The sequence below is a fragment of the Perca fluviatilis genome, chromosome 1, assembly GCF_010015445.1.
Source record: "Perca fluviatilis chromosome 1, GENO_Pfluv_1.0, whole genome shotgun sequence".
In the NCBI taxonomy this organism is placed as follows: Eukaryota; Metazoa; Chordata; class Actinopteri; order Perciformes; family Percidae; genus Perca; species Perca fluviatilis.
This window is the reverse complement of record NC_053112.1, coordinates 22,182,014-22,209,970: the sequence shown is the minus strand read 5'-3', so window position 1 is coordinate 22,209,970 and position 27,957 is coordinate 22,182,014. Positions and strand designations below refer to the sequence as shown.

Below are 27,957 nucleotides of genomic sequence, written 5' to 3'. Positions count from 1 at the left end.
AAACAATTAAATTAAGTTGCTCCTAAATCCCCAGGACACTCTCTTCCAAGCACCCCTAGGTGGCCCCGGACCCCAGGGTTCGAGTTTTGGTTTGGGTTTGACGTCACTCCCGCTTTGCATAACCACCAGTCTCGCGCTGTTGATTGGACCGCTCGCGGGATTTAATCTGCATCTTCTTTTATTACCACCACGCTTTCGTCTTCAATCTGCTGCCGGACTCCTCGGTCACTCCCCACCCCCCCAACCCCCGCCCTCTCGCCCGAGTCCATCCTTCATGAAGTCTGCCGCCGCCTGCCGCTGCTCAAACGTGGAGGGAAGGACACGAAGTGGGACGCTCTCCGCTGACTGCGCGGGGTTATTGTTAGTCCGGTGAAATTTACTGCTCTGCCGACATATTTAGTGCATTTTACCTCAGTGCCGGACCGAAAGGGAGGCACTGTTTGTTTCTCCGGGAGTCTTCAAAAGCAGAGTCGGCGGTTTTGGAAGGTAAAGAGAATGTATTACGTACGACATTATTTAAGTTACGGTGCATCACCTTCTCATGTCTTTGTGCTATTTTAACCGTAAAGTAACGTTACCTCGAACATGACTGCTTTGCTTAGGGAAGCCCACCCTATTTGGGAGAATTTTAAGCGAACCAGTCATTATTTGTTTTGAAGCCAGAAGCCCTCTTTGCAATGTGGAGTGGCCAGTTTGTGTCTGGATGTGATGATATATGTGTAACGTTAGCATGGCACGCGTCGTTTAGGGCGGGGGTTTTAACGTGTGTTTTTACTCTTAAAACTCAATTTATTTGGGTGTACAGTGGTACAAGACTCAGCTGGCACGGTCTTAGTTGTAGAGGGTTCAATTTATTGACTGGCTTCATGTGTTTCTCTCAGCAAGCTGCTGCACGGTACAGCGCTATTGTTCTGTGAGGCTAAACTGGGCCTTTTGCTAAACCTGGGGAAATTCAGCATGTTTGTTCTCAGAGACAAATGGCATTATTAAAGCTCCACTTACGGCTTAAAACACCTAGAAACTATGAAAACAATGGTTCTAAAAGTGGGGGTCCTGGGACCACTTAGGGGTGCTTGAAAGGGACTCAAACAACACGAGAAACGATTTGATAATGTTGTTGGTGAGAAAAGAAAAAGACTATAAAAAGTATCACATCTGTTTGAAATGTTGTAGGAACTCTTGTTAATGTATTGATCCAAAACAGCTAGTCTAGGCTTTCAGTTTATTTGGGATCCTGAAGTCTGAGGGTATGTTTTTGTATGAGATTAGTTGAAATCTTTGCGTATATGGGAATGTATGTGTCAGCCGCATGTCATACATCACTGGTGTATTGATAGATCTATGAAAATTTAATTTTGAAGTAGCTTGCACCCTATATTTCTTGCATGCACACACAAGACCTTAAGTGCCTTCTCAGTTGTTTCTTGACAGGATAACCACCATCTGTTTTCATATTTGTCTACCTGCACATGGAGTGATCTCATTCTTGATTTGGCAGAGTGACATGACAAAAGGGAGGAATGCAGAGACAAACAAGCAGATGGGATCGTCTGCAGATCTCAGTGATAGAGGGATGCTGTTCATCATCCAGTGTTTGGCTCAGAGTCTACATTACATAATCTGTGTGTGTCTGTCTGTCTGTCTGTCTCACACCTTTTCTGGCCAAAGAATTTATAGGACAGGAAATTGGGGGAGAGAGGGGGGGATGACATGCAGCAAAGAGCCACAGGTCAGAACTGAACTCGCGGCCGCTGCGACAAGGACTGAGCCTCTGTACATGGGGCGCACGCTCTATAAGGTGAGCTAACCAGGTGCCCCTCAAAATCATGTTTATTAGCAATTCTCATAAAATTAGGGAAAGTAACCAAAGTGATTTAAAAGTATCATGGTGATGAAACAATGTCAAGTATGCTATTGGAGCTTTTTAACAGGGGCTCAGTGTCTCCAGGACCCTAAACCGAACATTAATGTTTAGGGAAGCATCTTAGTCCATCCAAATTAACTGTTATTTTTAGTATCTCTTTGAGGCTAGACTGTTATTTCCAGCCTGTGAATTGGGACACGGCACGTGTTTATATTCTGCACAGCCACTTCCGCTGTCCCTACCTCTGTTTCCCTTTTTTCTTCCTAAAGGCCAAAGCAAACCAGAAGAGCTCAAAATAGTTCTCGTTTCACTGCATCCTTCAACCTTGAGATAAGTTTCAAGGGATCAGATACGGTGGTTTGAAAATTGCCTTCTTTTATGACTGAACTGATAGGGTGGCTGCAGTTGTTGTTTATATTCCAGGCATGAGAGAAATGCAGGTGGTTGACATTGCAACATTTGTGGGTGTGTGACTGTTTAAAATGCCACCCATTGGGTATCAAATCAAGGCTGAGGTTCTGTAACTGAGTGAGTGAAATACCGGTTTTGTGTCTTCAGTGAAATGCCTTCCACACCCCGAATGTTTTCTGCTCAGCTACTTGAGAGCTTTTCTCAGAGCTATGTCAGATTTCGGCAACTTTAGCCTGCCTGTCCAAAAGTTGATTTGATCTGAGATGACAGGCCTTTGAACAAAAACTGTCTTGTCTGTAGTGTCTTCTTCACTCTGTTAAATGAAAGGGTTTTCCGCAGGGTCTTAAAAAGTCTAAAATTTCAAAATTGTAGGACTTTTTTTAAAGTCTTAAATTTGCGGAAGTATTGTGTTCTAGGTCTTGAATAATTTTAAACCAGTCTTAATTTTCCTACGTACAAGCAAAGCTACCTCTAATTCTTTTTATTTTTGTGGTGTTGTAGTTCTTTCTTTCGCTATTCCAAATATAATTTCGCTGTATTACGACTACAACTTAGACTAACATGCAACTTATATTGCACCCAATCAGCTTTTGTGTTATTGGCGAGAGTCTCTTTCGGATTGTACCACAGACATAAAAGAGATTTTATTCTTCAGCTATGGGGAAAGTACAAGTTTAGCAATACTTGGCTTGAAAAAACAGAATTTAGGGCTTAGTTGATGTTGTAAAAAGTCTTAAATTTCATTCATAATGGTCCTAAAAAGGTCTTAGAATGTCTTCAATTTGTCTTGGGAAAATCTGCAGAAACTTGTGGGGTCTGCCAACAGCAGTGTTGGCTAACATTAGCTTCTTGTCTCATCTGGGGTCTGATAAACAGTAAATTCATCAAAGTCAGCATGCCCAACACTATTTTCCAATAAACTGTAGCTGTCAAATTTCACGGGACCCGCGTGAGTGGGGATTTCGTCGCTGTTTATCACTTATTGAGTGAAGTAGTACTCGCCCGGTTGTTTATTTGGTTGCCATGACTTTGCGAATGATGACGTCCTGTCACTGTTCCAGTTGCTCTGCTCACCCTAGGGGGAGAGAGAGAGTGAATTTCTCAAAGCTATCATCTGTACCACAGGGACATTGGCGCTTTTTAGCCCGTATCTCGTCGGAGAACTCGGTCAAAAAATCAGGGCAGCTGAATGGAAAGCCCAACTCTCGTACAAGCCAGAGCATTTGCATCTGCTTAGAAGTCAGCTGCTTTTACAGCCTGCAACCAGTGTCAGTCTCAGGCCCACACCCATGGCCATTCGATCTCAACCACTGCCTGCTTTACTACATCGGTTTAGGATGACAGCTGAGGATAAACTATATTTCATCAACCTTAAGGTTTGTTGCGCATTGCCTGTGTTGCTTTTGGCTGTTCAGCAGTGGGCTGGTGAGACGGTGTGGTGCTGTAACTCTCGTCACTGTGGTTTGGAGGCCGTTACTCTCCTGCCCATTAGGATAAAGTGGTGGACGCTGGCACTGCGTTTTTAGGCACTCAGTCTGTCTGGGACTGTGAAGCTGGGCTCAGTGCACTGTAATTATTGAAAGAGTAATTCAGCACTTTTGTAGTCTGCTTGTTGGCTTACTTTGGTAGCCTTGAATGCCATCCCAAATACATTCTGCTATCAATATAGTGCTTTTTTAGATAACTAAATGACTTACAGGGTGCCTTAGAAATTGCACTGCTACATATTGCAGTATGTATAGATCTGTTGCAGCCAATAAGTGAGATAATGGGAAAATGTCTATGGTAACTGTATAAAAGGAGAGGGGGCATAAGTATATTGTACAAAGATGCTGTTGCCTTAACTTCCTTTTGGTGATGTGAATGTAGCCTGTGGCAGCTGTCTCTACTTAGGGAAAGCTGTATATTTTTATCTAGTTGGTTACTTATCCAAGTCTGTCTGAGGTGAATCAGTGCCCAGCAGCTATAAGGATGTGTTTTATGTTTGTTTGTGTTGAGCAGGTTCACCATATCCTGTTATCATCCTTTGCTCTGCCTCTTGATAGGCAGGAAAAAAAATCCTGTGGATTCAGTAATGTGTATGTGTGTGGTTGGCACAGCACAGGGATTTGTCTGTGAGTGGCTGTCAGAGAGGCAGGCAGGCAAGGTGTGGGATCACTGTCCATCTGGCCTCAGCTCACCCTGCTCAGTCAGAGGCATGGTAACTGATCTGGCCCTCGGGGCTCTCCAGCATTTATATTGACTATTTTCCTGCCTGTGTCTATAGCCAGTTGGCTGGTCCACAGTGAATGGGCGCTGGCTGGCTTTAATACGGTATAACTGATGTCAGCTCTGGCATCTTAACAGCCAACCATCCTTGACAGAATCTCTTCATTTGGTTTATTTTTATGCTGAATTCAAGTTACTGAAAATGTCAAACAAATAATGAAACAACATAGAAAGGAGTAGTGTTTCAGCTTTTCTTCTCCAGCCCCGTCCTATTTGTATTAGTTAGTTGACATTGGAAAGCAACAGGAAATGGAAAGAGAATGAGATAACATGGGACAAAGGTCCTTGGTGGGAAGCCAGTATGAGTTTGATAGTGCGGTATGCCATTTTAAAGCCATGGCTTCATTCTATAACTCCCTCCCTATCTCTTATTTTCTAACCATTTTTAGCAATCCTTCTGCAGCCTTTCAACTAATGTCTACCACAAATCCACATTTTTGAAAAAATTTTTATTTTTTTAACTTGACTTTTGTGAACAGGTGTGTCTATTAGGGATGATTAATTGTTGTTGGTCATTTAACAGACTTCACTGATCTGATAGCAAATGAGCAAAAGCAAGCCCAACCTGAAACTTAAGCTCATGTTGGTATTTACAGCATGAAATGTGTAACTCTTTTAATGCCATCATTTAGCAGTGACATGCATGGGACTACAGCTGCAGATGTAGGTCTCTGAATGGAAAGTATAGATTAACCTGTGACAGACTAGCAGTCCTTAATGAACAGTTGAATTTAGCTTGAAGTTACATTCAGTTCATCCATGTGATATACATGTCTGCTGTATGAAAGAGGTGTCCATCATCCTTCCCTCTTTCACACTGCAGCCTATTCAATATCCCTGGGTTTTTTTGGGTGACGGTACCCGCGCCAGCTGCTGCTCCCCCGTCCCGTTGCACTAGTTAAACCACTCAAAATCTACCCCCCCACTCCCCTCTGCACCATGCTTGAGGGGGTTACATGATGCACAGTGAAGACAATAGGGCTTGTCTGCCCACCCTCCCCCTCATAGTACCCTAATGTAATACTCAGTTATGCACACAAACACTTGATATGATCATGATTGGAAGTTGTTGTTGTTTTTGTCCAGATTTGATTGCATACACTCAGTTCCCTCCCTGGTTGATGAAACCCTGTTGACTTTACACGCCCCACTGTCAGCTTGTCCTGGTGGCAGCAGGGCCTGGCCCGGTGCTTTTTGAAAACCCTGCCAGGTTTGCAACAGATTGTAACCCATTTCCCTGCAGCCTATTTCCCTGCAGCCTTTCAGGCCACTCCGCTGCCAGTAGCCTCTAGTCCATCCCGTTTTGACTGCCACTCCCTTAAAGGCTAACTGCCTTAGTCCATTTAACTTGTAACCACACTTAACCACCTGCTCCTAATGGCCTTATTGAGTAGCTTACAGTCACTTAGCACGTTAGTGTCCCGCATGGAATTGATTAAAATAAGCTGCGTGCTTAACGTCAAACCCAACCCCCCCCTTGATGAAAGTGTTTTTTTTGCCAAGGGCATTGGCTTTTTTCTTTCTTTTTTTTTGTGTTTGTCATCAATGCTGTAACCATATAATGTTGCACCAATGGACGTCTTTAATTTGATGTCTTCCAGTATAAGGGATTTGTCGAGAGGTATAAAAGGTAAAAATATATTTTTTCATTTGTGAAATATCCTCCAAGGACTCATGATGTACTAGGTTTGTGTGTCGGAGCAAGAGAGAGCTTGTGGTATGCAGAGATGGAGGCAACTATTCAGCATTGTGCTTTGTAGGGCTGTATTTCACAAATGCTTGGCTCGTATGCACTCTGCCTTTCCTGTCAGCATGCTTTGAGACATGCAGTATGCGTGCCTGTTCCAACAGCAGTTTGAGTTCTTTTTTCTCTCCCTCTCCCATCACAGTGTATGCATGTGAACTAAATACTCACTTGGTGAAACAGAAGAAGCGACACTACTACTTCCTTGTATGGTCAGACAGCAATAGGAGGCTGTGTGTAAAGGCCTGCTGCTCAGAGTCAATTTAGGGGCCATCCACACGGAAATGCTTTTTGATGCAAACGCACATGTTTTGCGTCGTTTGGGCCGACCATCCAAACGAATCCTGTAAACGCACTGCCTGAAAACGCACTTTTTTGAAATCTGGTCCCAGGTTGAAAAAATTCGAAAACTGCTCCCTTTTGGCTTCGTTTGGATGGCGAAACCGCATACTTGCGTTTCGATGATGTCATTGCCACACCCCTCGACCTCATAGCCTCCGACCTTGGCTCACCCCTCCTCATAACAACAATGGCGGACTACATGCTTGTGTTTCTGCTGGAGAAGGTATTGGCCCTAGTAGGGTTACTAGGGCAAAATATTATGCTCCTGTGCCAACACGCTGAGCAAAAAAGTCTTATGGACAACCGCATATGCCACATCAGCTACTAGGAGGGGAGAAGATTTTGGGTTAGACCAGGTAGAACCAGCAGTTGGTGGGACAATGTCGTCATTGTTGTGGACAAAGAATGGAGGGAGAACTTCCGCGTTGTCCAGAACATCTCTCCTTGTCCTGAGCTGTCCCACTTTTTAAACAAATTGTTTTTTTAGATTCTTCCTCGGTTGTTGAAATGGTAGTAGTGGTAGTAACCTAGATGGGGATTGGAGTGAAAGTGAGCAGTTTTCCCTGCATCTGATCTGTTGCTCTGAACTGAAGCTTGAGCCCAAAAGAGGAAAACCCCTTCCTTTCCCAAACAACAAAATTTAAACCTCTTGTTTTGCTCTTCATTCCACTGCATAAACTTCTTCTTAGCCTACTCATTCACATACCATTGTCTCCACTCTGTTTCTTCCTGTGCAGCAAACTCACACCAGAGGAAGGTTACTTAGCAAAACTGATTCATATCTCATTTGTAAACCATGTCATACTGCACTCCCAGCCCTGTAACCATGGTCAAGTTTACAAGGCCAGCTTTTATTTGTTTTAAATGTCTAGAGGTGCGGTTCTAGTAGGAGTGTAGAGATGACTCAAGTGTTCCTGTGGTATTGAAAGAATGCAGGAAGTGGCGGGCCACTAAATTCCAGCTTTAACTTTTATTTTTTTTTCCTGCATGTAAAGTTGTGCAAAAGACATTTTCACATCATGCACACTTTCATTCTACACACTATTTGCTCACTCGCACTCTCCTCTCACACACACACTGCCCCATCTGATGTACACACGGTGCACACACATTCATTGGACTCCCTATGACCTTTCACTCCTCCACTACTATACGGCCAGCTGTTGCTGTGTAGCCCTGAGGAGTCTTGAGGAAGTCAGCAGAGCTGGAATGTGGATGGGTCAGATGTGCTCTTGATACCACTGCTGCTTTAGGCCTTCATTCTCACCATTAATCATCTTGGAGCAGATGCAGCATTGACATGGATCTTAAAGTAGAAACTTAACATCAGGCAACTACACTGGCTAGTTTAATATCCAAAATGGGGCTGCAACTAAAGATTATTTTCATTATCAATTCATCTGACAATATTTTCTGGATAAACCTATTAATCATTTTTATAAATGGATCAGAAAAGTCAGTGTCACAATTTCTCAGAGCCTAAAGTGATATCTTCAATTGGCTTCTTTTTTATTTTTTTTGTACAACCCCAAAGATATTCAGTTTACAACTTACTAGGGGTGGGAATCTCTTGGCACCTCACGAATCGATTCAGAGGTCAAGGATTTGAATCTAAACCAATTATCGATGCATCTCGATGTACATTTCCATGCGTGCTTTTTAAAAATGTACATTTAAATCTGAGTTTGCTAATCACTTCCTAGACAAATCTTACATTTTGATATATTTGTCACACACAAGTTTTAATGAAATGTTTTGTCTACTGAGGTTTTTATTTTGTAGTCATTCCATGCTTAAGCCTTAAACATGCTTGTGAAAGTCGCCTTCTCTTCCATGTCAGAGGCTCAGTCATGTTTAAAGGCGGATAATTGGCTTCTTAGAACATGAGGTGGTCAGATGTAAGGGACTGTTTGTTACTTATATAAAGGGCCACCGGAGAAGTTTTGGGATCTTTAGTAAAAATAGACTTGACCCTCCCTTCGCTTTTTTTTTTTTTTTTTTTTTTAATAAATTCTATGACCCTCCAAAATGATTGCAAAAAGAACCATGACCTTCCCCATCAATTTGAGGATGCCTTCTGTAATTGTTAAGTTAGTAAAAATGCGCAAATGCCTTTTTATTTTTATTTTTTTTTAACACAGCCATGACATGTGACTAAACCTATAAAAAAAAAAATGAACTTATCAGAATCGAGCATTGAATCTGTCTACAGAGACTCACGATGCATCTAAGAATGAATTATTTTTCCCACCCCTACTATGTACTTGAGACAAATAAATAAATGATGCAAACTATTACATTTGAGATGCTGGAAGACAGACTATTTATTTTTGCTTTAATTATGACTTAAAGGATGTATTGAAATAGTTGGAGATTTATCTGTTGATTCAGCTCTAATAAAAAAGGCATCTAAGTAAAAGTAGACCTTGAAATTGCTAAAATATGTTCCTAACTTTCCTTCACCGGCTTGTGTTTATACTCCCAATCGATCTGTTACACTCCTAACGTGTAATGTCTCTTTACGGTTTTGTAATTGCAGCACTGTGACAGCAGTCTGCGGTAAATCTACAGATGACATTAAGCCCCAGCATCAGTATCAACAGCCCCTTCATCCATCACCACCTCCAGCAGTCTGCACAATGCATTCCAAACCCCTGCCATGCTCTCAACACCGCTTAATCCCCCTCTGCTTGTATTAGACACAGTATTAAAAATGACCCATTTTGTCAGGCACCGCTTCTAATGTCTGGACGAGTAGAGCGAGAGACTTGAGAGATGGGTACAACAGATGTAATTAAACTGCCTCAAGACAGAGGTCGGGAGTAAGATTTAATGACACACAAGGCCATATTTCTTTATTAGAAGAAGTGGAATGTAAATGCCACTAAAGGCCCCTTCTCCGTCTAGACAGACTCCCTCTAACAATCTTGCTTAGTGATTGCTGCTGGAACTAAACACATACTGCTGCAGTTTTTTTTTGTTGTTTTTTTCCCAGCCTTTGGACTTTTGTCTTCATCACAATACTTGTAACACATTGTAATTGTCACCAGGGGTATTGAGCTAATTGTGATATTAGGCATGTGGAGCTGGCTAGCAACAAGGCATGCTGTGTCCGGAATACAGTTTTAAATCTTCAATGAACTAGGATTTGTTATGCAAATGTAGACCAAGAGAATGGCAGGCAATAGAGTTGTTTTGTATTTCAATCAAAATGCATGCGGCTGTTCATCTTGACCAGGCAGACCATTTTAAAAATGCTGCTGGTGCTGTGCAGTCATTTTTCTGAACATATAATTAGGAGCCCTGAACATGTTCTCAGCTAGGTGTCAACCGCTTGAAGAATCCCAAATGGTATAGTAGTGATGTCAAGTGTGTGTTCTGATGGATATGAAAACGAGCAATGGGCAGCTCTGCAGAGCGGTCTAGTGTGATTTAGTAAAACATCCCTTATCCGTGCGTGTGTGGATGGGATTTTAATGATCCATTCACTGCCTTGCTGCGCTGCGTCACATAGTGTCAGCTGGTTAGAGATGATGCCTTTACTTGCCCAGAAGGGGGTCATCGCATGAGGAATGCGATTCATTCTGCTAAGCCCCTGGCATTAGTAGCTGGACTGGCAAAACTGTCATGCACGTCACCGTGCCAGTCACATTCCCTGTCTCGCTGTTCTTTGCGTTTGGAGCAGCTCCTTCCTGTCTGGGTGGCTTATTGACAAGTAAAGCCACCACTTCAAAGAGCAAGTTTGACCTGATGTAAATACTTTTTTACACAAACACGCCAACCCACTAGGGCTGCACGATTAATCAAGTAATCGCAATCGCGATGTGCAATTACATAACCGTTATGGTGTGCTGTGTTCGTGACACTCTCTCTGTGTGCGCTGCAGTCTCCCTTTACTTTACCAACCGTATTTACAAGATGAAGCCACCGTGTCTTAAGAAGCTTGGTGTTTTCATTGTTTACTGTTAACTCCCTATACATCGTCTTTGCTATCTCTTTTTCGTCTCTCCTTTCCCTCACACAGCCGCTACGCTAAGTCCGACACCCCTCACTGGTCACTCTCCTCGCTTGCTTCACCACTCACACACTGACTTCACTCACTCAACATACCTGCCATTCTCGCTCTTACCAATGCCTGGTTTATGCTTCTGTGTTGAATCTGCCCTCTGAATTACGCTACCCCATGGATGTATAAAGCGTGCCCCTCGTAACCTCCACAAAAGATGGGACCAATCAGTCGGTTTAGGCAGTAGCGTGTGTGTTGTGTATGGTCACGTGAGTATCTGTGTCGAGGGTTTCAGAGCATGCAGATTTTAAGAAGAGGTTGTACAGATTATATTTTGTAAATGAATAACTGGTTATTCTATTACACCCATCTTAAATATCAGGGTTAAATGTTGTGCATTTTCCTTGATAATCAAGCAAGTAGACTGATGATAACATTATATCGCAGTATTGTAAATCGCAATCATACAGACTCGACTGAATTTAAGTTCTCGTTCGTTCTGCACTCCCACAATATGACTTTTTCTCCATATTGTGCAGCCCTACAACCCACTAGGAATAAAATCGGAAAGGACCAATGAGAAGCAACCTCGCTAACCACTTCTCTAGGTTCCCAATTTGCTAATGGCTTCCTATTCATATTGAGTAATGACAATGGATATGATTTGCACAACACTGACCCAAAGGCTCTGCACATTAACTAATTATCTTTTTAACGCTTTATATATTACAAAAGAACGGACAATCCAGACTTTGTGTTGGTAGAGAGGTTACTGTCCAACACTTCGTTGTGTTGAGATTTGTAACCATAGACACCAGAATAAAACGAGAGACAAAGAAGGCAGCAGGAGGAAAACTTTTTCAAGATGAGCACTGAGCCCAGGTTGTGACTTTTCCATGGCTGAACCAAAGGGTAGTAGACTCCATTATTTTAAACAAGCCATTGGGGCTCAGTGGCTGTATGTACAGGTGTGGAGTCTGTGGGGAGGTGTATTCAGTGGTTATAAACTCTAAACTGGCCAGACAAATTACTCAAAAATTGGATACAAATGGTCCATTTAGGCATTTGTCTTTTGATTGTGAAACATTCTTGTTGCTCGGCTTTCCCCGAGTACATTGATAGAAAAAGAGGTAAGACTTACAGAGACGTTTTTTTTTCTCTCGTAAACAGTAGTGCAATCAAAAACCTTTTGGGATCTGGGAGAATGGGGCCACAGTATGGTTACCTCAGATGTTGAGGTGTAACTGGCGAGGAAACCAATGTTTTCTAACTTTTGGACAACAATAAGTGCTGATTCTTCAGAAGACTTCATTCTAAAAGTTCTGTTTGAAAATTTGTGATACAGATGCTTTCTCCATCCTAAAGGCAAATGTTTGTAGATCTGGTTATTATTCTACTCTGAGGCTGTATAAAAGCACTCCGTATATCATGTCGGTGGAAAAGTTTGCTCATTGGAACTTGTCCTCTTTCCAAGATGTTTTTAGTTATCTGGCTTAATGGCTTGCCTATCATAAATCGTCTACGGCCATGACCTTATTAGTTTGCACTGGAAGGGCCGAGTCTGGTCTCTTTCTGGATTGCTGTCATGGTTTGTTCATTCTTATTACTACTTCTGCCTTTCTTCCCTACTAGAAATAACCTATTCTCTTTTACTCTCCCTTTTCTATGGCTTTTGTTTTGTTTCATTACTTTGTCATATTATAGTAGGTCTTTGCTGTTTTCTATCCCTCTCAATCTGTTTTTGTTTCCTCTTCAATCAATCTTACACAGCTTGTTTCCTGGGCCATACAGAGCTTCTACTGGCTAGACCATATGTGTAGCAATTTACTGGAAGCAGATCTATTAGCAGTGGGAGGAGGGGAGAAACAAGTGGCTATAGGAAAAAAGAGAGTAGTAATGGGGAGGGGGTGGGGAGAAGGAGTGGAGGGGATGATTGGGGGGGAAGTAAACCCATAACAGATCTGGAAAGAGGTTGTTCTAGCCATGGGGGGGTGTTTTTTAACATGTCACCCCTTCCTCTTCTCCCACCTCACCACAGCTTCTTCTAGTCTACATCGGAGCATGTGAGCAGAGTAGAGCGGTGATCATTTCTGCTCCTCCCTCACTGAGCTGTTTGTTCCCTCTGCTCCCCTGTTCAAGCCGCGCCAGGGCGCTGCGCTCAACTCCGTTTCTTCCCCGCTCCACTCAAAAACAAACAAAAAAGCCGATTCTTGACGGAAAATGGGGAGGGACCGGAAAAACCTCTGCTCACATGCTCTGCTCTACACCGTTTTTCAAGATTTCCATGAGTGCTGTCAATTAGGATTCTCCTAGCACACAAATCTGAGCGATCACAGGATGATGTGACAATTGGCATCTGCATCTGCTCAACAGAGGAAGACAATGGCTGACAAGTGGGCCATTTGGTGCTTGTTTGCCACCTCCTCCCTCTCCTTGTCCTCTGTGGGCTGTGTCAGATCAGGAGATTTTAAAGCCTCTTGGCTTTCGGCTCTCCAAACCACAGCTTTTTCCCTTTTTTCAATTTCAAGAGGCTGGAAGCCATTTGGAGCACAGTCACAAGTCATCAGTTTTTTTTATATATTTTTCTGCCCCATAAAATGTGCAGTTAAAACAATCCACGGTTCCTTTTATTGTGGTATTTTAATAGTATTCCTAAATTTATTTTGGTACCGCACAGATTAGGATGCATTATTAGTAGTTCTTTTAGATGGGATGACTAGTCACTGTGGAGCAGAGTGACTGGTTTAGAAAACAGATTTGTTGGCATCTCTCACTGCTCACTTCCTGTTTTTCAGACTCCCCCCAAATTCCTTGGAGGCCCCTTGCCATAAACAGCATTTCCTTTGGCTGACAGTGACATGTTTATCATATGACTTCATAAGTAGTGCAACAATGTTTCAATTATGCATGTCAGATGGGGTGTACAGTAAAAGAGATCAGTGATGTCCTTGTGATGATGTGTTTTGTTGTTCTTCTACAGGACAAAGTGTTTGCATAACTGGCCAATCAAGACGAGTGTGAGCCCCTGGACCTTCTAAGTCAGCAGCAACCTCGGCGTCCACACCTTCAGAAGGAGGGAATGAAACCGGATGGGGATACCATGGAAACCACGGAGCCCACTGACTCTGCAGCAGTAGCAGAGCCCTCCTCATCGCAGGACGACATAACGGAGCAAGCCCCATCGCAACCAGAGGAAGCTGTAAATGATGCAGCACCTGGGGCTGCTCCGATGGCCAATGGCAAGCCAGTGGAAGCAGACCCCAAAGTCAAACCAAAGGCTGTTGCAACTAAAATACAGACAACGGCCAAATCTGCAGGTGCTGTTGCAACCAAAGTCCAGCCCACAGCCAAATCTGCAGGGGCCTCCGGATCACGGCCAGGGACGGCCTCGCACCACACGGCGAATTACGTCAAATCCTCTAAAAATGTCTCTTCAGCTGCAGTCAAGAAAACCGCTGCTACAGCATCAGCAGCGGGGGCTGTACCTAAAAGACTGGTGGGTGTAGCAGCAGTTTCCTCCGTGGCCAGGAACCAATCTAGAGTGCCTGACAAGAAGCCTGTTGGACCGGCCAGGACTGCCTCAGTTGCTGCTGCCACAGCAACAAATGGTACCAGACCAACAACAGTGAATGGCATTCCTAAGAAGAGACCAGTAGTGGAGACTGTTAATGTAGCTAGACCTAAAACTGCAGGTAAGTCTGAGAAATAAGTAAAAATTAATTGAATACTTATTTCATTCTCTGCCTTCTTTGACAACCTATGCTTAAACACCTTTTGCTCCATATTAATTAAAAAAAAAATTTCCTATGCAAGCTCATTTTTATGTTGTTCTTCCATTAATTATTATTATTTTTTTTTGTAGCTACTGCCAGCAGAGCAGCGGCGTCCACTGCCCCAAAACCCAGCACTTCCACCACAACTAAAGCTGGTTGTTCCACCACTTCAAAGACCACCAGGTACGTTTATATAACAGACAGCAGGGGTGATAAAGTAATATGAAAGTCCAATGGTGCAGTGTCCATAGAGCACTTCTTTTTTTTTTTTTTTTTTTTTTTTTAATTGGATATAGCAGTATACAGACAAAGTCTCAAAGTGCTTCACATGAGCACATTTTTTAACTTTAAAGTCATGCGGTTGGGAAACTTCTTTTTATTTTACTGACAATAACATTCTTTCTCTGCTTTCTTTCTCCCTGTTCTGCATTGTGTTTCTGTCTGTCATTCACACACATCTTCCCCCTCTCTGAGATCTGAACTTTTTAATCCCCCTTACAAACTGGATGACAGGGTGACTGTTTATGCCCTGAAAGCAAGCAGTGGAGAATGATGTCCATTGTGGTCTTTGGGCCGTTATTGAGTCAGATTTCGCTTCACGAGTGAGTCATGTTAGCAGAAATAACCTGAGACAGAGGGCCTTAACAGAGGCAGCGATACTGAAGAACTACCACTTTGTCCCAAACAGACCCCCCCCCTGGCAGAAACCAGCCCCACCTCTCCAGGGCAAAGGGCTATTGACGTGGATCATAATCCCTCGCGTACTGAGCTGGTAGTTTGGATAGCGATAGAAGTTCCAATCATTTACTGTTATCGACTAGAAAGCTTTTATTCGTAAGACTTTTTACTCGAAAGAAATTCAAGATATCCAAGTGAATGAATGATTGCCAAACATAATTATCAGCTGGTGGTTTCTTCAAATGTTTGTCAAATTATGTGATTAGATTCTCTCTCCACTTATCTTCCCTCTTAATGACCTTATTAAATAAAGGAACAATGTGCTGCATCATTCTGTTTTCTGAAGCAGCACAGAGTAATTGCGTTCTTTCTTTGCTATAAGAAATAATATAAATGCCTATTTGTGTATAACGGCACCAATTTATATACCTCAACTCTTACTATTGTAGATATAGAAGTCCCAATTTCCTTCTTTTTTTCTATAAATCGACTGATTGCTTTGTCTTTAAAATGCCCATGCCAAGTTCTTAAATTCAGTTTACAATTTATATAAAACAGAAAACCTCAGCAAATATGCACCAAACTTGAACCACAGAATGGTGTTGTAGTTTTCGCTTGATAAATTACTTAACTGAATGACCGTTTCACCACAAGACGGTGGTATCCTTTTCAATGGGGTTGGTGTGTGTCCCCTGAATTATTGAGACATTTCAAGTGTTGGAGTCTGATTACAGTAGCACGTCATCCCTATGTTTCCTGGCTTGTTCCCCGGGACGTTGACATCAAGCACTCGCCTCTCAGCTTGAGACCCAGAGGACAACAGGAGAACGGCAGCAGGTGTTCACCCTTGTGACAGATGAAGCGTGTTGCAGTTTGTGCCACCTGCATTTGAAAGTTGGTGTCGTGTTGAACCCTTTTGTGTTGCAACAGTAGTAGTGGTGTGCTTTTCAGTCAGTGTTGGTGTTCGTGCTGGCTCTCTGGCAGTAATGCCAACAGACCTTCTCTCAGCTCGGGTGTTGACTTGCAGAAGTCATGACACTGAGAACAATAGCACCAACAGTCCATAGCGCTGCATTCAACAGAATTGAATGGTGTTAAAAGATTTGGCAAACTACCTAATGAGATTATTTAGCTGCAACACAGTGGCTGATGCATAGCCTCTTCCTTTTACAGCATCTTCTTTGTAATTTCATTCCTGTTTCCATTCCATTGTTTCTTAAATTGCTGGGACAACAGCAGTTATTGTTTCCCAAACTGTCACACAGGAACGCACAAACATTTTTAAAGTCAATTATCTGCAGGTAAATCTCCTTCACGTAGATCTTTTGAGGTAGACAGTAAGGACAACATGCCCCTGAAAGTGTATTATCACACACAGTCTGTGGCCGGTGTAAAGACCCGCCTCCCTCATGAAGTATTCATAGTAATTTGCCCAAAGGGAGGAATGGAAACGTATTGGGTTTTAGATGATTTTACTTTTACCAGAGCCTCATTCATGTAGAGCAAATAAGATTTGGTCATTGTGTTCAGCTATGAGCTCCTGGAAATGGGATTAGTGCTTAGGTATGGTGGGAATAAGATTTGATGGAAGGATATGGTACAAAAGGAAATCAAATTCTGGATCCAGCATACAATCCATCTGAACGACAGGAGGATGTCCTTTTCTTTTCCCCCAACAATTGTATTTAATTTTATACAATTACATTCACAGTAGCATCCCCATCTCTCTTTCTCCCCTACCTCCCCCCTCACACGCACTAACATCACCTCCCACCCAACCCAAACAACCCTTGGGTCAGGAGGATGTCTCTGTCTCAGTGGTCGATGAGAACACTTGATAACGAAGTAGAAGCTAAATTTTGTCAAATCTGGCACCAGCTTTGCTCTTCTTTCCTCCAACGATGGGTTATGGTGTCCTTGCACTGACTGAGCAATCCGTCTTTGTCCATCCCACCCCCCCCCCCTCTTCCTTCGAAATGTCCCATTACCCTTCCCCCTAACCCCCCCCCCCTTTTTTTTTAATTTTGTATTGTTAACATTAGTTCTGTTTTAAAGAGAAAGTGATTATGTTGGTGAAGAGATGATTTATGTTCAAACGATCCCCATTGGGAATGGATAGAATTGATGCTGGCTAGTACTTTTTGGTCTCTCAGATACAGAATGTTCCCTCATTATTCAAATACTGAATGGGCTGTAATGGAGAATTTATTTAAATTACACCAAAACCATTGCACCGGCCTTAGAAGAATGGCTTGTTTTATGCAACACACTTTCTTCTTACTTTTGTTCTGTTTGGTCTTTTTATCGGTTTGGCTCCCTGTCACATCTCCCAATTACTTCTGTCTTGTCCTATTGGAGTCATTTCTCCCCGACTTGGTAGAGGGCAGGATTACTGTCCTAATAGAGAAAGGCCCATGGCATCTATCACAGTGACAGCGGGTGCCCAGGGCCTCATAAGAGCAAACACTGTCTGCCATGCAATTGCTTGGCTGCAACATTTCATCTCAACTTTCCACTGAGCTGATTTCAGGCCTCCACTCTGTATTGTCAAGGAGATAACTGAAGGCCCACACAAACTCTAGGAATGTGGGCTCCTCTCAGGAAGGAGTAAAGCAGCTGGTTTTGGACAACCTACAAGCCAAACAAGGTATTGTTAAGGTGCTCCATTTCCATTTGTTTTCTTGAAGGAGGCCCTTGAAGTGAGGGGGGGGAAGGGTGAGGACAGAAAAACGTGTACTTTGACTGCATTTTATTTGTAGGATGAGCTTACTGCAACAGGGATAACTAGTATCTCCTGGCCAAGCCCTCTCCTTTTCTCTTTGGTTTTGAGTGGTTAATGGATGTAGTAGGTCAACTTCAACAAACCTCCTCTGGCTCATGTTTACACTTTGATTTTTGGCCAAATGTTGCAGCTGCTCAGTACGTTACCGGTGTGGTGACTGCATCTGTAGTAAACATTTGTGAATATTGTCTGTAAATCAGAGTCCATAAAGTGCATCTGTGACTTGTCCCTTTGCTGACCTTTGCCCTTAAAAGGACCTTGTGTTTGGTCATTTACCTCCTGTAGATGGCCGTGTAGTGCCTCCTATCCTCCCCTTGGACTGTGATTTGTATTGATTTCAATCCTCGGTTGGCAGGAAATGTAATCCATACTAATACACCAACAACAGAACCACCAGCCACCACCCACAATGTGTGGAATACAGGCTTTAGTGGGCCTGTCTGTTCTCTGTGCTGTCCCTCTGGATCAAACCTTTTTTAGGAGTTATAACCCATCATAAAACAATGGAGGGAGGGGTTGGGGTTATATTGTGTCTGTGACCTCCCCTTACCCTTTATTCACATCCCTTAACTCTTATCTTCATTTATGTCTGTCAGTCTAATTTCATCCTTCAGTCTAACTCACTTGTCTTTTTGGAGAAGTCATTCACTTAATTATGTCCGACATGACTCGTGCTATAATTGAGTGGTACTGTCAATTCCTATTTTGCTTGCATGCTGGAGTAGATATGAAAACGGCCTCATTTAATGCACCTTTTCCTACCTTTCCCCCATTGTTTTTCTGCCCGTTCATCATTACCCAACATTCACTCAGGTCAGATTTTATCTGTGTCTGACACACTTCCCAGTGTTTGGGCTGCACTTCACATTACAACTCAAATCTTCTGTCCGATAGCAGCAAATTACAATATCTCATGAGTCCAGTCTGTGCAATGGTCGTATGATCTTGGAAAACAAGTGGTCATTGTAATGGTTATTGTAATGTGGGTGCAGGCTCGCTGCTCTGCTGGAAGCCATCAAAGTCGGTGGGTCTCTGTCAGTTCATGTTCAAGACTTAAATCCAAAAGAAGATGTAATGGAGATTGTTGTAATGATGGTGGAGGTCACACAGTTTCTTAAGGCAATTACATTTGATTATGGAGCTCTTGGTTGTTGGAAGTTATTAATTTTTATTAGAAACTGATGTCATGTGAATTATGTACAGTGCTTAAGGTTTTGCATTGTTTTTGCACACCAGGGTTCAAGTGTAGAAATGATTGCTAGTACTGCCTGCGGCTGATGACTCCCTCATTTAACTGACTGACTTTGTTTGTAGGTTAGCCAATGCAGCAGTGCATTGCAGCACAGACCAGACTATGTCAAATTCTTGGAGCCTAACAAGACAAATGTATTGTGTGGAGATTTCACAGAGCCCAGACTATAGCACAGCATAAGCAACATTCAGGTTTTTTAAATTTTTTTTAATTTTATGTAGGTTATGGCACAGATGTCACTAACGAATCACTTTCACTGATCAATTTTAAATCTTATAAAAGGGTGTTGTCACATGGAAATGCGTTACAGTTGCTTGCTTCAGTTGTTCTGCTCAGAGCCTTGTATGGACAAATGATGGAGCAAGTAAAAGTGCTGCAAGAATCGCAATATATTTATTTGCTTGTAGTTAAGAGAAAATATGGACAGAGCCACACACTCTATCAGGGCGCAATAGATTTTAAGTCAAATATCATTGTAAGGGCTAAACTAACCTGCTCGAACACTACTGTTGGCATGAGATTGTGGTTTGACCTACAGTTCTGGTTCTAGACCCAAACGTGATGGCTCCCGGCAAAAGTATCAAGTTTCGGTTTCAGGCCTTTTTGTTGCATAATGCTTAGTGCTTGGATGGGGTTTGTTTGGATATTTTCAAATGTGGTTTTCTAAGGATTTTCTTTCTCTCTGACTGTGCCTATCAACTGAATCCATGTGTATTGGCAAAGAGACAGAGTATAGCCAATGCTTACATTGGCATGGTGACCAGTCAGTCATTTATGAAATAAGGCAAAAATACAGAGAGGTTCGGGTCTCAAATTTGAGACCCAAACCTCTGATTCAAGAACATGTTTTTATTTTTTATATAAACCTAATGTATTGAGTCTCCAAGAAGCAGTATGGTGATTTTGAGAGCACCGTTGAACATGTAGATGGGTTCACTGAATTTGCTAAGTGAAGCAACGTAATGTCAATTTATATTGTGGGTGTTGAAGTCAACAGTGTGTCTGTGCTAAGAGCAGAGCACAAATTGAACCATTTTGCTTGTCTAGGAGAGGAGCCTAATGGAAGAAGAGAGGAAGTGGGGAAAGGAGTTTTGGCTTGTTGTGGTGATTGAGTGGATTAGTGTGTGTCACGACAGAACTCCTTTTAAACTGAGTAGTAGACCAGGAGCTTAAAATGGGATTGATTTAATGAATGTTTTCTACCTTCCTCCCCCACCTGCCGTATGTGTTCTTAGCTATTATCTCCCCCTCTCCTCGTTAACCATATGCTTTCTCTGTCCTCAATTTCCTTCCTCTTATGTTAGGCCACCTTCATTTTTTTTTTTTTTTTCTTGTTTTTGCATTGTGCTCAACATTTTTATTTTCAAATTGTTGGCACTTCTGCTCTGACAACTCTTTCCCTGTCTGTCTGCTTCTGTCACTGCCTCAGATCTCCTCTCCTCTACCTCTGCGTTACCATTTTCTTTGTCATTCTTACCCAATTCAAGTTTTCCATTCCATCTTTCTATTTTGAAGTGAACTCTGAAGTGATTGGAGAATGAAGGAGGCATTACAGTGTGGATAGATGGATGGTGCTGCGTTAATACGTTACCATTGTTGAAATTGCTTTTGTGGTTTAAATTAGGACGGCTCATTTATGCTTGTAAATGCACGTAGAGGCAGAGTATCAGATTTCATGTTTGGATCTTTGCCAACAAAGTTAATGGACCACAAAAATAAAACTGCTACAACTTGTATTTTTGTGTTTGTCACCTGAGTATGTCTTTGTTTCTTTTCCTCCAGGCCTGCCACAGGTCCCTCAACATCTCGACCTGCATCCAGGCCCACCACAGCTTCAGTCAAGCCGTCCACCACTGCAACTGCCAAAACTGCTGCATTTAGAGTTACCACAGCACCCTCTACTGGCAGGACCACAGCGGCACAGCCTCCCAAAACTGTTGCTACTAAGAATGGTAAGGAGTTGTGCCTTGTTCTGACTCTGAGACCCTCTTCTAAAGCCATGTGCCATTTACCTTTGGATTTCATAAACTCATCTGGATGGATTTGGTTTGAAGTTGTCAGGCTAAAATATTACAATAAAGGAACACGAAGTGGTTTACTTTAGCCACACAGGAATACATATTTTTTTTATCATTTGACAATCCGATTGGGTGAATTGACGTTTGTTGTTTTTCTCTTTGCACCAGATGTCAGTGGACCAGTGGCAAAGAAACCTGTAACAGCTACAGCATCTGCTGCTACCAAAAAACCTGAACCCTCTAGACCAACAGCCACCGTAAAGCTTAACTCTGCCTCCAAGTGGTCCACAACAGCGAAGGCAGCCGACCCCAAGGTGTCTCAGTCCAAAACTCAACAACCTGTAAAATCTACTCCCACAAGGAAACCTGTAGCTGCTGTTCGGTCCCTTGCCCATAACAAACCCCTTGGTCGAACCCCACCCACCTCTCCAGCCCACAAACCTGTAGACAGCAGCACCCCTCAGGCAAAACGTGGAACCAAACCCACTCAGGCTGTCACACCTTTCAGTTCTGCCAAGAAGACAGGTGTTTCAAATACTACCACACCAAAGGGTGCTGCTGGTGCAGCAGTAGCAGCTGCCGCAGCAACTGTGCTAGCAGAGTTACAATCGGAGGCTCCAGAGTCCTTCCCACAAGAATCATCCCTTGCTGCCTCTGCACCAGAGGAGGTCCCTCCCCCAGTCCTGGCCCAGGATACCACACCAGAGGTGGTACCTCAAGAGACTGCTCAAGGACATGCAACTGCTTCCTCTCCTCCACAAAGCCCTGCCAGGACGGCCTTACCACAAACGTCTCCACCCCAGGAGCAGCTAGAGAGCAGTGCCCCCTTACTAACCGTGCAGGAGCAGACCCCTGCCCCTGCTGAGCCTGCATTACTACCAGTGGACTGTCCTCCAGATCTGTCCGAGGAGCCCGTTTACCTGTTAACCGACCAAACCCCCTCCACAGCAACAAATGCCATCCCTCTGATAGTTTCTCCCACCAATCAGAATGAGGAGGAGGATGAAGAGGAGAGGGAGGGAAGCCAGCTGGTTTCGGTGTCTGAAATGAGTGGGACCACACAGCCCACAGAGGAGTCTCGTCCCGGGTCGGCTGGACCAGTAGGAGGGTCTGCTTGGAGGGCCGGTGGCGCCCTGCTTTCTGAGCTGGACTCTGAGGAGGTAAGCGGCAGTCAGCAGGGTGCGTCTGAACTGAGTGCCCCTGGTGTCCTGGAGGGCACTGAGAGCATGGATGATCTGGGAGACGGCAGTCTCAAAGGAGCCATTGACATGGAAGGAGCCTCAGCAGGTTCACCGGACTTTGAAAAGGTTCCTGACATACCAGTTAATGACTTTGATGAGGATGAAGATGAGGAGGATGACGATGATCGGGTGTGTGACATGGATGTGGGCTCAGAGCGGGCAGATGAACCGCAGAGACCCAGACATGACAATGATGTGGAGGAGGATGATGAGGATGTGGAGATGGCTAGTGAGGGGGTGACGGAGAGTGGGCTGGAAAGCTATGGGAATGCCGATGAGGATGACTTTGCTGAGGATGAAAGGCTGGACAACTTAAACAGAGTGGCCGAGCCCCCACCTCCCCCTCCTCAGCTGCCCTCCGCCCCAGCTGCTCAGTGGGACCAACCAAACCCTTTTGCTAATCCCTGGCCAGAACCTCTTCAGCCACAGCAGGTCCTTGAGCACGTCTCCCAGCCCCCAGAGGTGGCAGGAGCGGCTGCAGCAAGCCCTTTGGCAGATCCCTGGCACGCAGACTCGGAGATCCCAACTCAGACCCCAGCCCAAGCTTGGCTAGAACTAGGCTCTGCACCTTTTGTTCCTGAAAACCAAGAACCTCCCCATCATTCCTCTATCATAGACGAGCCACGAGATCTCGATGCCAAAATGTACATGGGTCAGTCCAGCCAAGCCCCGATGCAGCCCCTGGGCCCAGCTCTTGTCTCTGCCCCAGCAATGTCTCTGTCAAGCACCCTAAGCAGTGAGATCAGCACACCCGAGGAACTCTGTGACTACAATCGAGACGGGAAGCTCCAGCCTCAAGATGTGCAAGGCCCGGCGCTTTCCCCACAGCCCGACCTGGACCGGGAAGGAGATGAGGAAGCCGAGGCTGAGACCCTGCCTGCTGATGAAGTCCTGGGAGGCCCCGCAACTGCCCCCACTTCCAACCCCTCCTCAACCTCTGTAACAGAAGACGAGGCCAGCGACACAGAGGGAGAGGCTCAGCTGGAGGATTCCTTGGAGAGTCCGTTGGTCATCCACACGACCTTTGACAGCCAGTCTCCAGCCCAGCGCTGCCTGTCCACTGTGGAAGAGGGAGAGGAGGCTGACACGGAGGGCGGTGCAGGTGAAGACACCACCCCACCTTCGGCTACATCGTTGGCATCTTACGGCTTTGACACCATGACCACCGCTTCAAACTCCAACGCCCAGTCCACAGGGGAGAGCTGCATCAGGAGCCCTGGCATCTTCTCCCTGGAGGAGCTGCCTGAGGAGGCCAAGGAGCCCTGTCTGATCCCGCAGCCTCACACCCAGCCATGCCTCACAGAGCAGCAGTACATCGAATGTGGGAAGCAGGAAGCGGAGTCTGCTGAGCCTGTCGGGGAGGAAGTGCCGGTGCCAGAGGAAGCCCTGGACCCTTCGTCAACTCTGAGCACTTTGCAGCAACCGGAGGAAAACCCAGATGACATCCAGCCTCCCTACTATTCTACTATCTGTGAAAAGACTGAGAACTCTTTTGCAGGTAATGTATAGTTAATCATCTCCCAACAGCCCAAATAATGTCCCTTAACTCCCTCCGGCCCCAGTCCAGCCTCTCCGAAATACATCCCTGTTGTAGCTCTTGTCGTCAGCGTTTGTCCTGAAATCTCTGGGGGTGGATGTAATCAAAGTTTAAAAAAAAAAGAAAGAAAAAAGAAACAGAGAGCAAAAAGAGGAAGAAATAAAAAGGACAGCAGTGGCACTTCCCTCTGATATAACATTTCAATATTGAGTATATGGCTTAAATTCCTGTATGTGCAATAGCTACTACTATTTACTCCTAATGTGTGAGCGTGCCTGGGTTTTGGTTTCTGTTTTATTTAACACATAATAATGATGTGGTTGCCCTGAACTAGCATGGATTTGACTTGTCTGTTTACAGCTCTTCAAGAGGGGAAAAACAAACAAATTAAGCGTAACAAAAGAAATGTGGAATGAACATGCTTCATGTGTATTTATCCTAATACTTTTTACTGAACAAAACTGACATTAAGTTTTGATTGTATGTTCCTGTTTGATTTCACTCTCCGACCTTGAGATACAGGCAATCTTCCTTTATACCCGATCACTCCTCATCTCTTCTTGCACTTTAAATTGTACCCCAGCTTTTTTGTGTTAATCCATCTTTTGGAGTAATGAACCTTTACAACTTTAAATAAAGATTAGATTTTTACCATGATGTACTCTCAATGTACAGTTTTATTGAAATGGGCTCTTGGGAATGGCATAATTCTGGTCCTCCAACACCACGGAGATTAATTTCAAGGTCTTCCAAACTTCCAGTCATTTACCAGTGGCTCTATACATTTCATTATATCGCAGACACTTCAGCATATCGCTGCTTTACTCATGCCATACACTCCCACAGAAACTCATGCATATGTTGCGGCCTTTCCTTTTGGAAACTGGACACGATGAACGGTGGAACTCACGCCACAAACTACATAACTGGAATGAATCGTCCATGAGTTGATCATCCACACCACCAGACCTTCTCATCCATGGATCAACTTTGGCATCTCAAGTAGCAAAAGAAGTCGGACGTCTTACCTTCCAGCCTCGAGAACCCGGCCCTCCTCATTCTGCTACTTTACTTTCCCTCCAGTCCACTCTGGGTGTGTTGCTGTGTTAGCGCTTTTCTACTGCACTGTTCTACAACACTGTATTAATGTTAACTCGTGCTTATGCATGTCACTGTTGCACAATGACTTGACTTTCATTACATTACTTTGGATTGGTTTGTTCAGGGTCAGACGAATAGCTTGGCTCTAGAACTTGATGTACTTTGATTCCTTCTAAAGCCAAGCTATTGTGTTTTTTTTTCTTGTGATGCTGGATGTCTATAAATGCATGGTGAGCTTTTGCATGTATCACTGGTTGACTAACTAGAAACTCCATTCACGGATGACAAATGTAGCTCACAAAAAGCTTTTCTGTGGTTGTTTGTCTCACCATAGTTGATAGTGATTGCATATACAGGAAGTTGGCTGCTTTTCTTTTTTGCACACAAATTAATTTTCTAGGTGTCGTTTTATTTTTAAAAGATTACATGTTTGGGGGGGGAAAGAAAGGAGAGAAAATCACATATGCACATTTGCTCTCTGCACAAATTTCCTTACCCTTGCCCCAGCCACCACCCCCAGTTCCCATACCTTGGGTCACTATTTTCTGGTGTGTTCATTTATTTTATTTCACAAATACTGTGGCTCCACCCCTCTGAATACTTAACAGGCTGTATCGGTCACTGCTGCACAGCTTTCCAACAATGTCCCACTGTCACTTGTTCAAAGTACAAAACCGCAAATAATTGCCGGCCAGTTTGGTGCTGTAGGCTACTGGCAGACCTTTTTGGGCTTGGCTTTACAATGCTTCCACTATTCCTTCAGCAAGTATGAGCCTCTGAAGGCCCCCCCCCCCCTCTTCTCTGTACCCTTTTGCTTGTACTCACACTGCACTGCTGTCACTGTCCTGCTGCCTGTGACCTGTTTTATAACATCACGCTACTGTAATCTTCCTTCCCGCTTCCTCTCACACAGGCTTCACTGCACTAGCGCATCCTCACCGCCGCGACCTCTCGGCACACCCCAGAACCTACTGCGACGTCGTCAAACCTCACGTGGCCGCCGTCGCCCCGCCGAGGCTGACCTGCGCGGACCTCCCACCCAGGAGCCTCGGCCAGCAGGCGCTGAGCCCCCAGCTCCGCCGGCTGGAGCAACACCAGAGGCAGCTGCTGGAGCTGCAGCAACGCAGGGAGCAACAGAGCAGGCCGCTGGAGGAGGCGGAGCAGGAGAGGAAGAGGAGGGAGGAAGAGGAGCAGAGGAAGAAGAAAGAGGAAGCCGAGGAAGAAATAAAGAGGAATGAAGAGGAGCTGGAAATGAGAACGCGAGAGCAGGCAGAGGTGACGAACAGGGAAGAGGAGGAAAAATTGAGGAAGGAAGAGGAGCTCAAGCAGAGGAGAGAGCTTGAACTTCAGCTACAGCAGCAACAGCAGGAGCTGAAGGAGAGACAGCAGATCATGCAGTGGCAACAAGAGCTGCACCAGGCTAACAAAGGACAGACGGTGCTGCTGTCCCCTTCCTCTGGCCTCTGCACCATCTACGAAGCCCTGGAGAACAGTGACGAAGATGAGGCTGAAGGTGGAGAAGAGGGAATAAAGGAGCCCAACCCCAATGAAGAGATGGCCGACTGTGAAAGGGTGACGTCGGACAAAGACCAATGCCGAGACTCTTCACCGTCCACTGAGAGCCCTCCTCCTCTCCCAGACTCCCCTCTGTCATCCAGCGACCCCTCCCAGGATGGAGATAGCTCCTCCCCTTGCCCTCCTGAGTCTCCAGAGCGACCTCCTCCCCTGGACCTGGACTGGGGGAAGAAAGTGGACATAGTCCAGCAGCTGATCAATCAGACCCTGCTGCTGAACAGAGACGGCTGCTCGTCCCTGCTGCTGCTGCCGGGGGGTGCAGGAGGCACACTGAGCCCCCTGGAGAGCAGCCTGTGGCCCAGCCTGCTGCCTCCACTCACGCCGCCGTCTGCCACCGTCACCTCAGTTAGCAGTTTCTCCCCAGAGGCCACTGGGAGCTCCCCGCAGGGAGAGTGGACCGTGGTGGAGCTGGAGACGCATCATTGAGGGATGAGAGTGTGTGCGTGATTTCCTTCGCACACTTATGTACAACATCTGCGGTACTGTTAAACATGAACGACACTCGTACAGGGAAGATGACACAAGTGCTGTCTGTTTATGCACACAAACACATGGAAAAGGCACACAACAGATGAGGTGATATACACATGTATGCAGAGCAGCCCACATTTACTCTACTGTTACTATAATCATTAGGGGTGTGCAAAAAATTCGATTCGTATCGTGATTCAAACTCTACCGATTGGATTCATAGAATTCCAAAAATGGATCCTTTTTTTTTTTTTTTTTTTATCAAATCAATATTGAATCGTGCACTCCTAATCAACACTATGAATTCATATTTACTTCAGAACAACAGCTCTATAGACAACTTGGAGTTAATATTTGGGCTGGGCAATGTGGAAAAAAAAGAATCCGAAGACATTCTTTGACATTGACCTACATCCCAATGTCTCATACTTGTAACGGGTTGTTTTAATTCCCAAGTATTTCAGAAAGAGAACCCGAGAGAAATATTAGTAAAATCCATGATAGAATCAAAAACATGCACAATAATAAATATACTGTCCAGCCCTGGAGGTAGACCTATAACCTTGTGGTGCTGTAGATCAGTGGTTCCCAACCAACACGGGCTCACAACATAGAAGGGTAGAAAAAAGAAACCGGTTTCTGCTACACAATGTTAATTTTTCAAGCTTTTAGCTAATCTTTGCTTGTTGTTGTTGTGTTTTTTTTTCTTTTAAACTAGTGAATTATTTTAAACTACTGAATAAAGTTTAAGTATTCAAATGCAGTGATCATAGGTTAAAAGGTTGGGAACCACTGCTGAGGATCCTCCTGAGAGGCAGGGAGCTCTAGTTGTACTGTTAAAAACAAGCACATACCATGCTAATACCAATGCTTGGTGCATTTTATTTACCAACA

The 27,957-nt window shown here is 44.3% G+C and overlaps 1 protein-coding gene across 2 annotated transcripts; it reads left to right on the top strand.

Annotated features, from left to right (window-relative positions):
• Positions 1-240: 240 nt before the first annotated feature.
• Positions 241-27,288, top strand: si:ch211-214c7.4 (GRB10-interacting GYF protein 2). Of its 2 annotated transcripts, XM_039796043.1 has the most exons (7): positions 241-486; positions 1,669-1,798; positions 13,616-14,327; positions 14,498-14,591; positions 20,903-21,072; positions 21,307-23,877; positions 25,931-27,288. In XM_039796043.1, the coding sequence occupies exons 3-7, from the start codon at positions 13,715-13,717 to the stop codon at positions 27,016-27,018; spliced, it is 4,536 nt and encodes a 1,511-aa protein (XP_039651977.1). In that variant the 5' UTR covers positions 241-486; positions 1,669-1,798; positions 13,616-13,714; the 3' UTR covers positions 27,019-27,288. The 2 variants fall into 2 exon arrangements, with proteins under 2 accessions (XP_039651977.1, XP_039651969.1); XM_039796035.1 differs by lacking the exon at positions 1,669-1,798.
• The last annotated feature ends 669 nt before the right edge of the window (positions 27,289-27,957 follow it).

Coding starts and splice junctions, on each gene's coding strand:
- si:ch211-214c7.4 (XM_039796035.1), top strand. CDS start 13,715: ATGAAACCGGATGGGGATACCATGGAAACCACGGAGCCCACTGACTCT. Junction 14,592..20,902: donor ACCACTTCAAAGACCACCAG/GTACGTTTATAT, acceptor CTTTTCCTCCAG/GCCTGCCACAGGTCCCTCAA. Junction 23,878..25,930: donor GACTGAGAACTCTTTTGCAG/GTAATGTATAGT, acceptor CCTCTCACACAG/GCTTCACTGCACTAGCGCAT.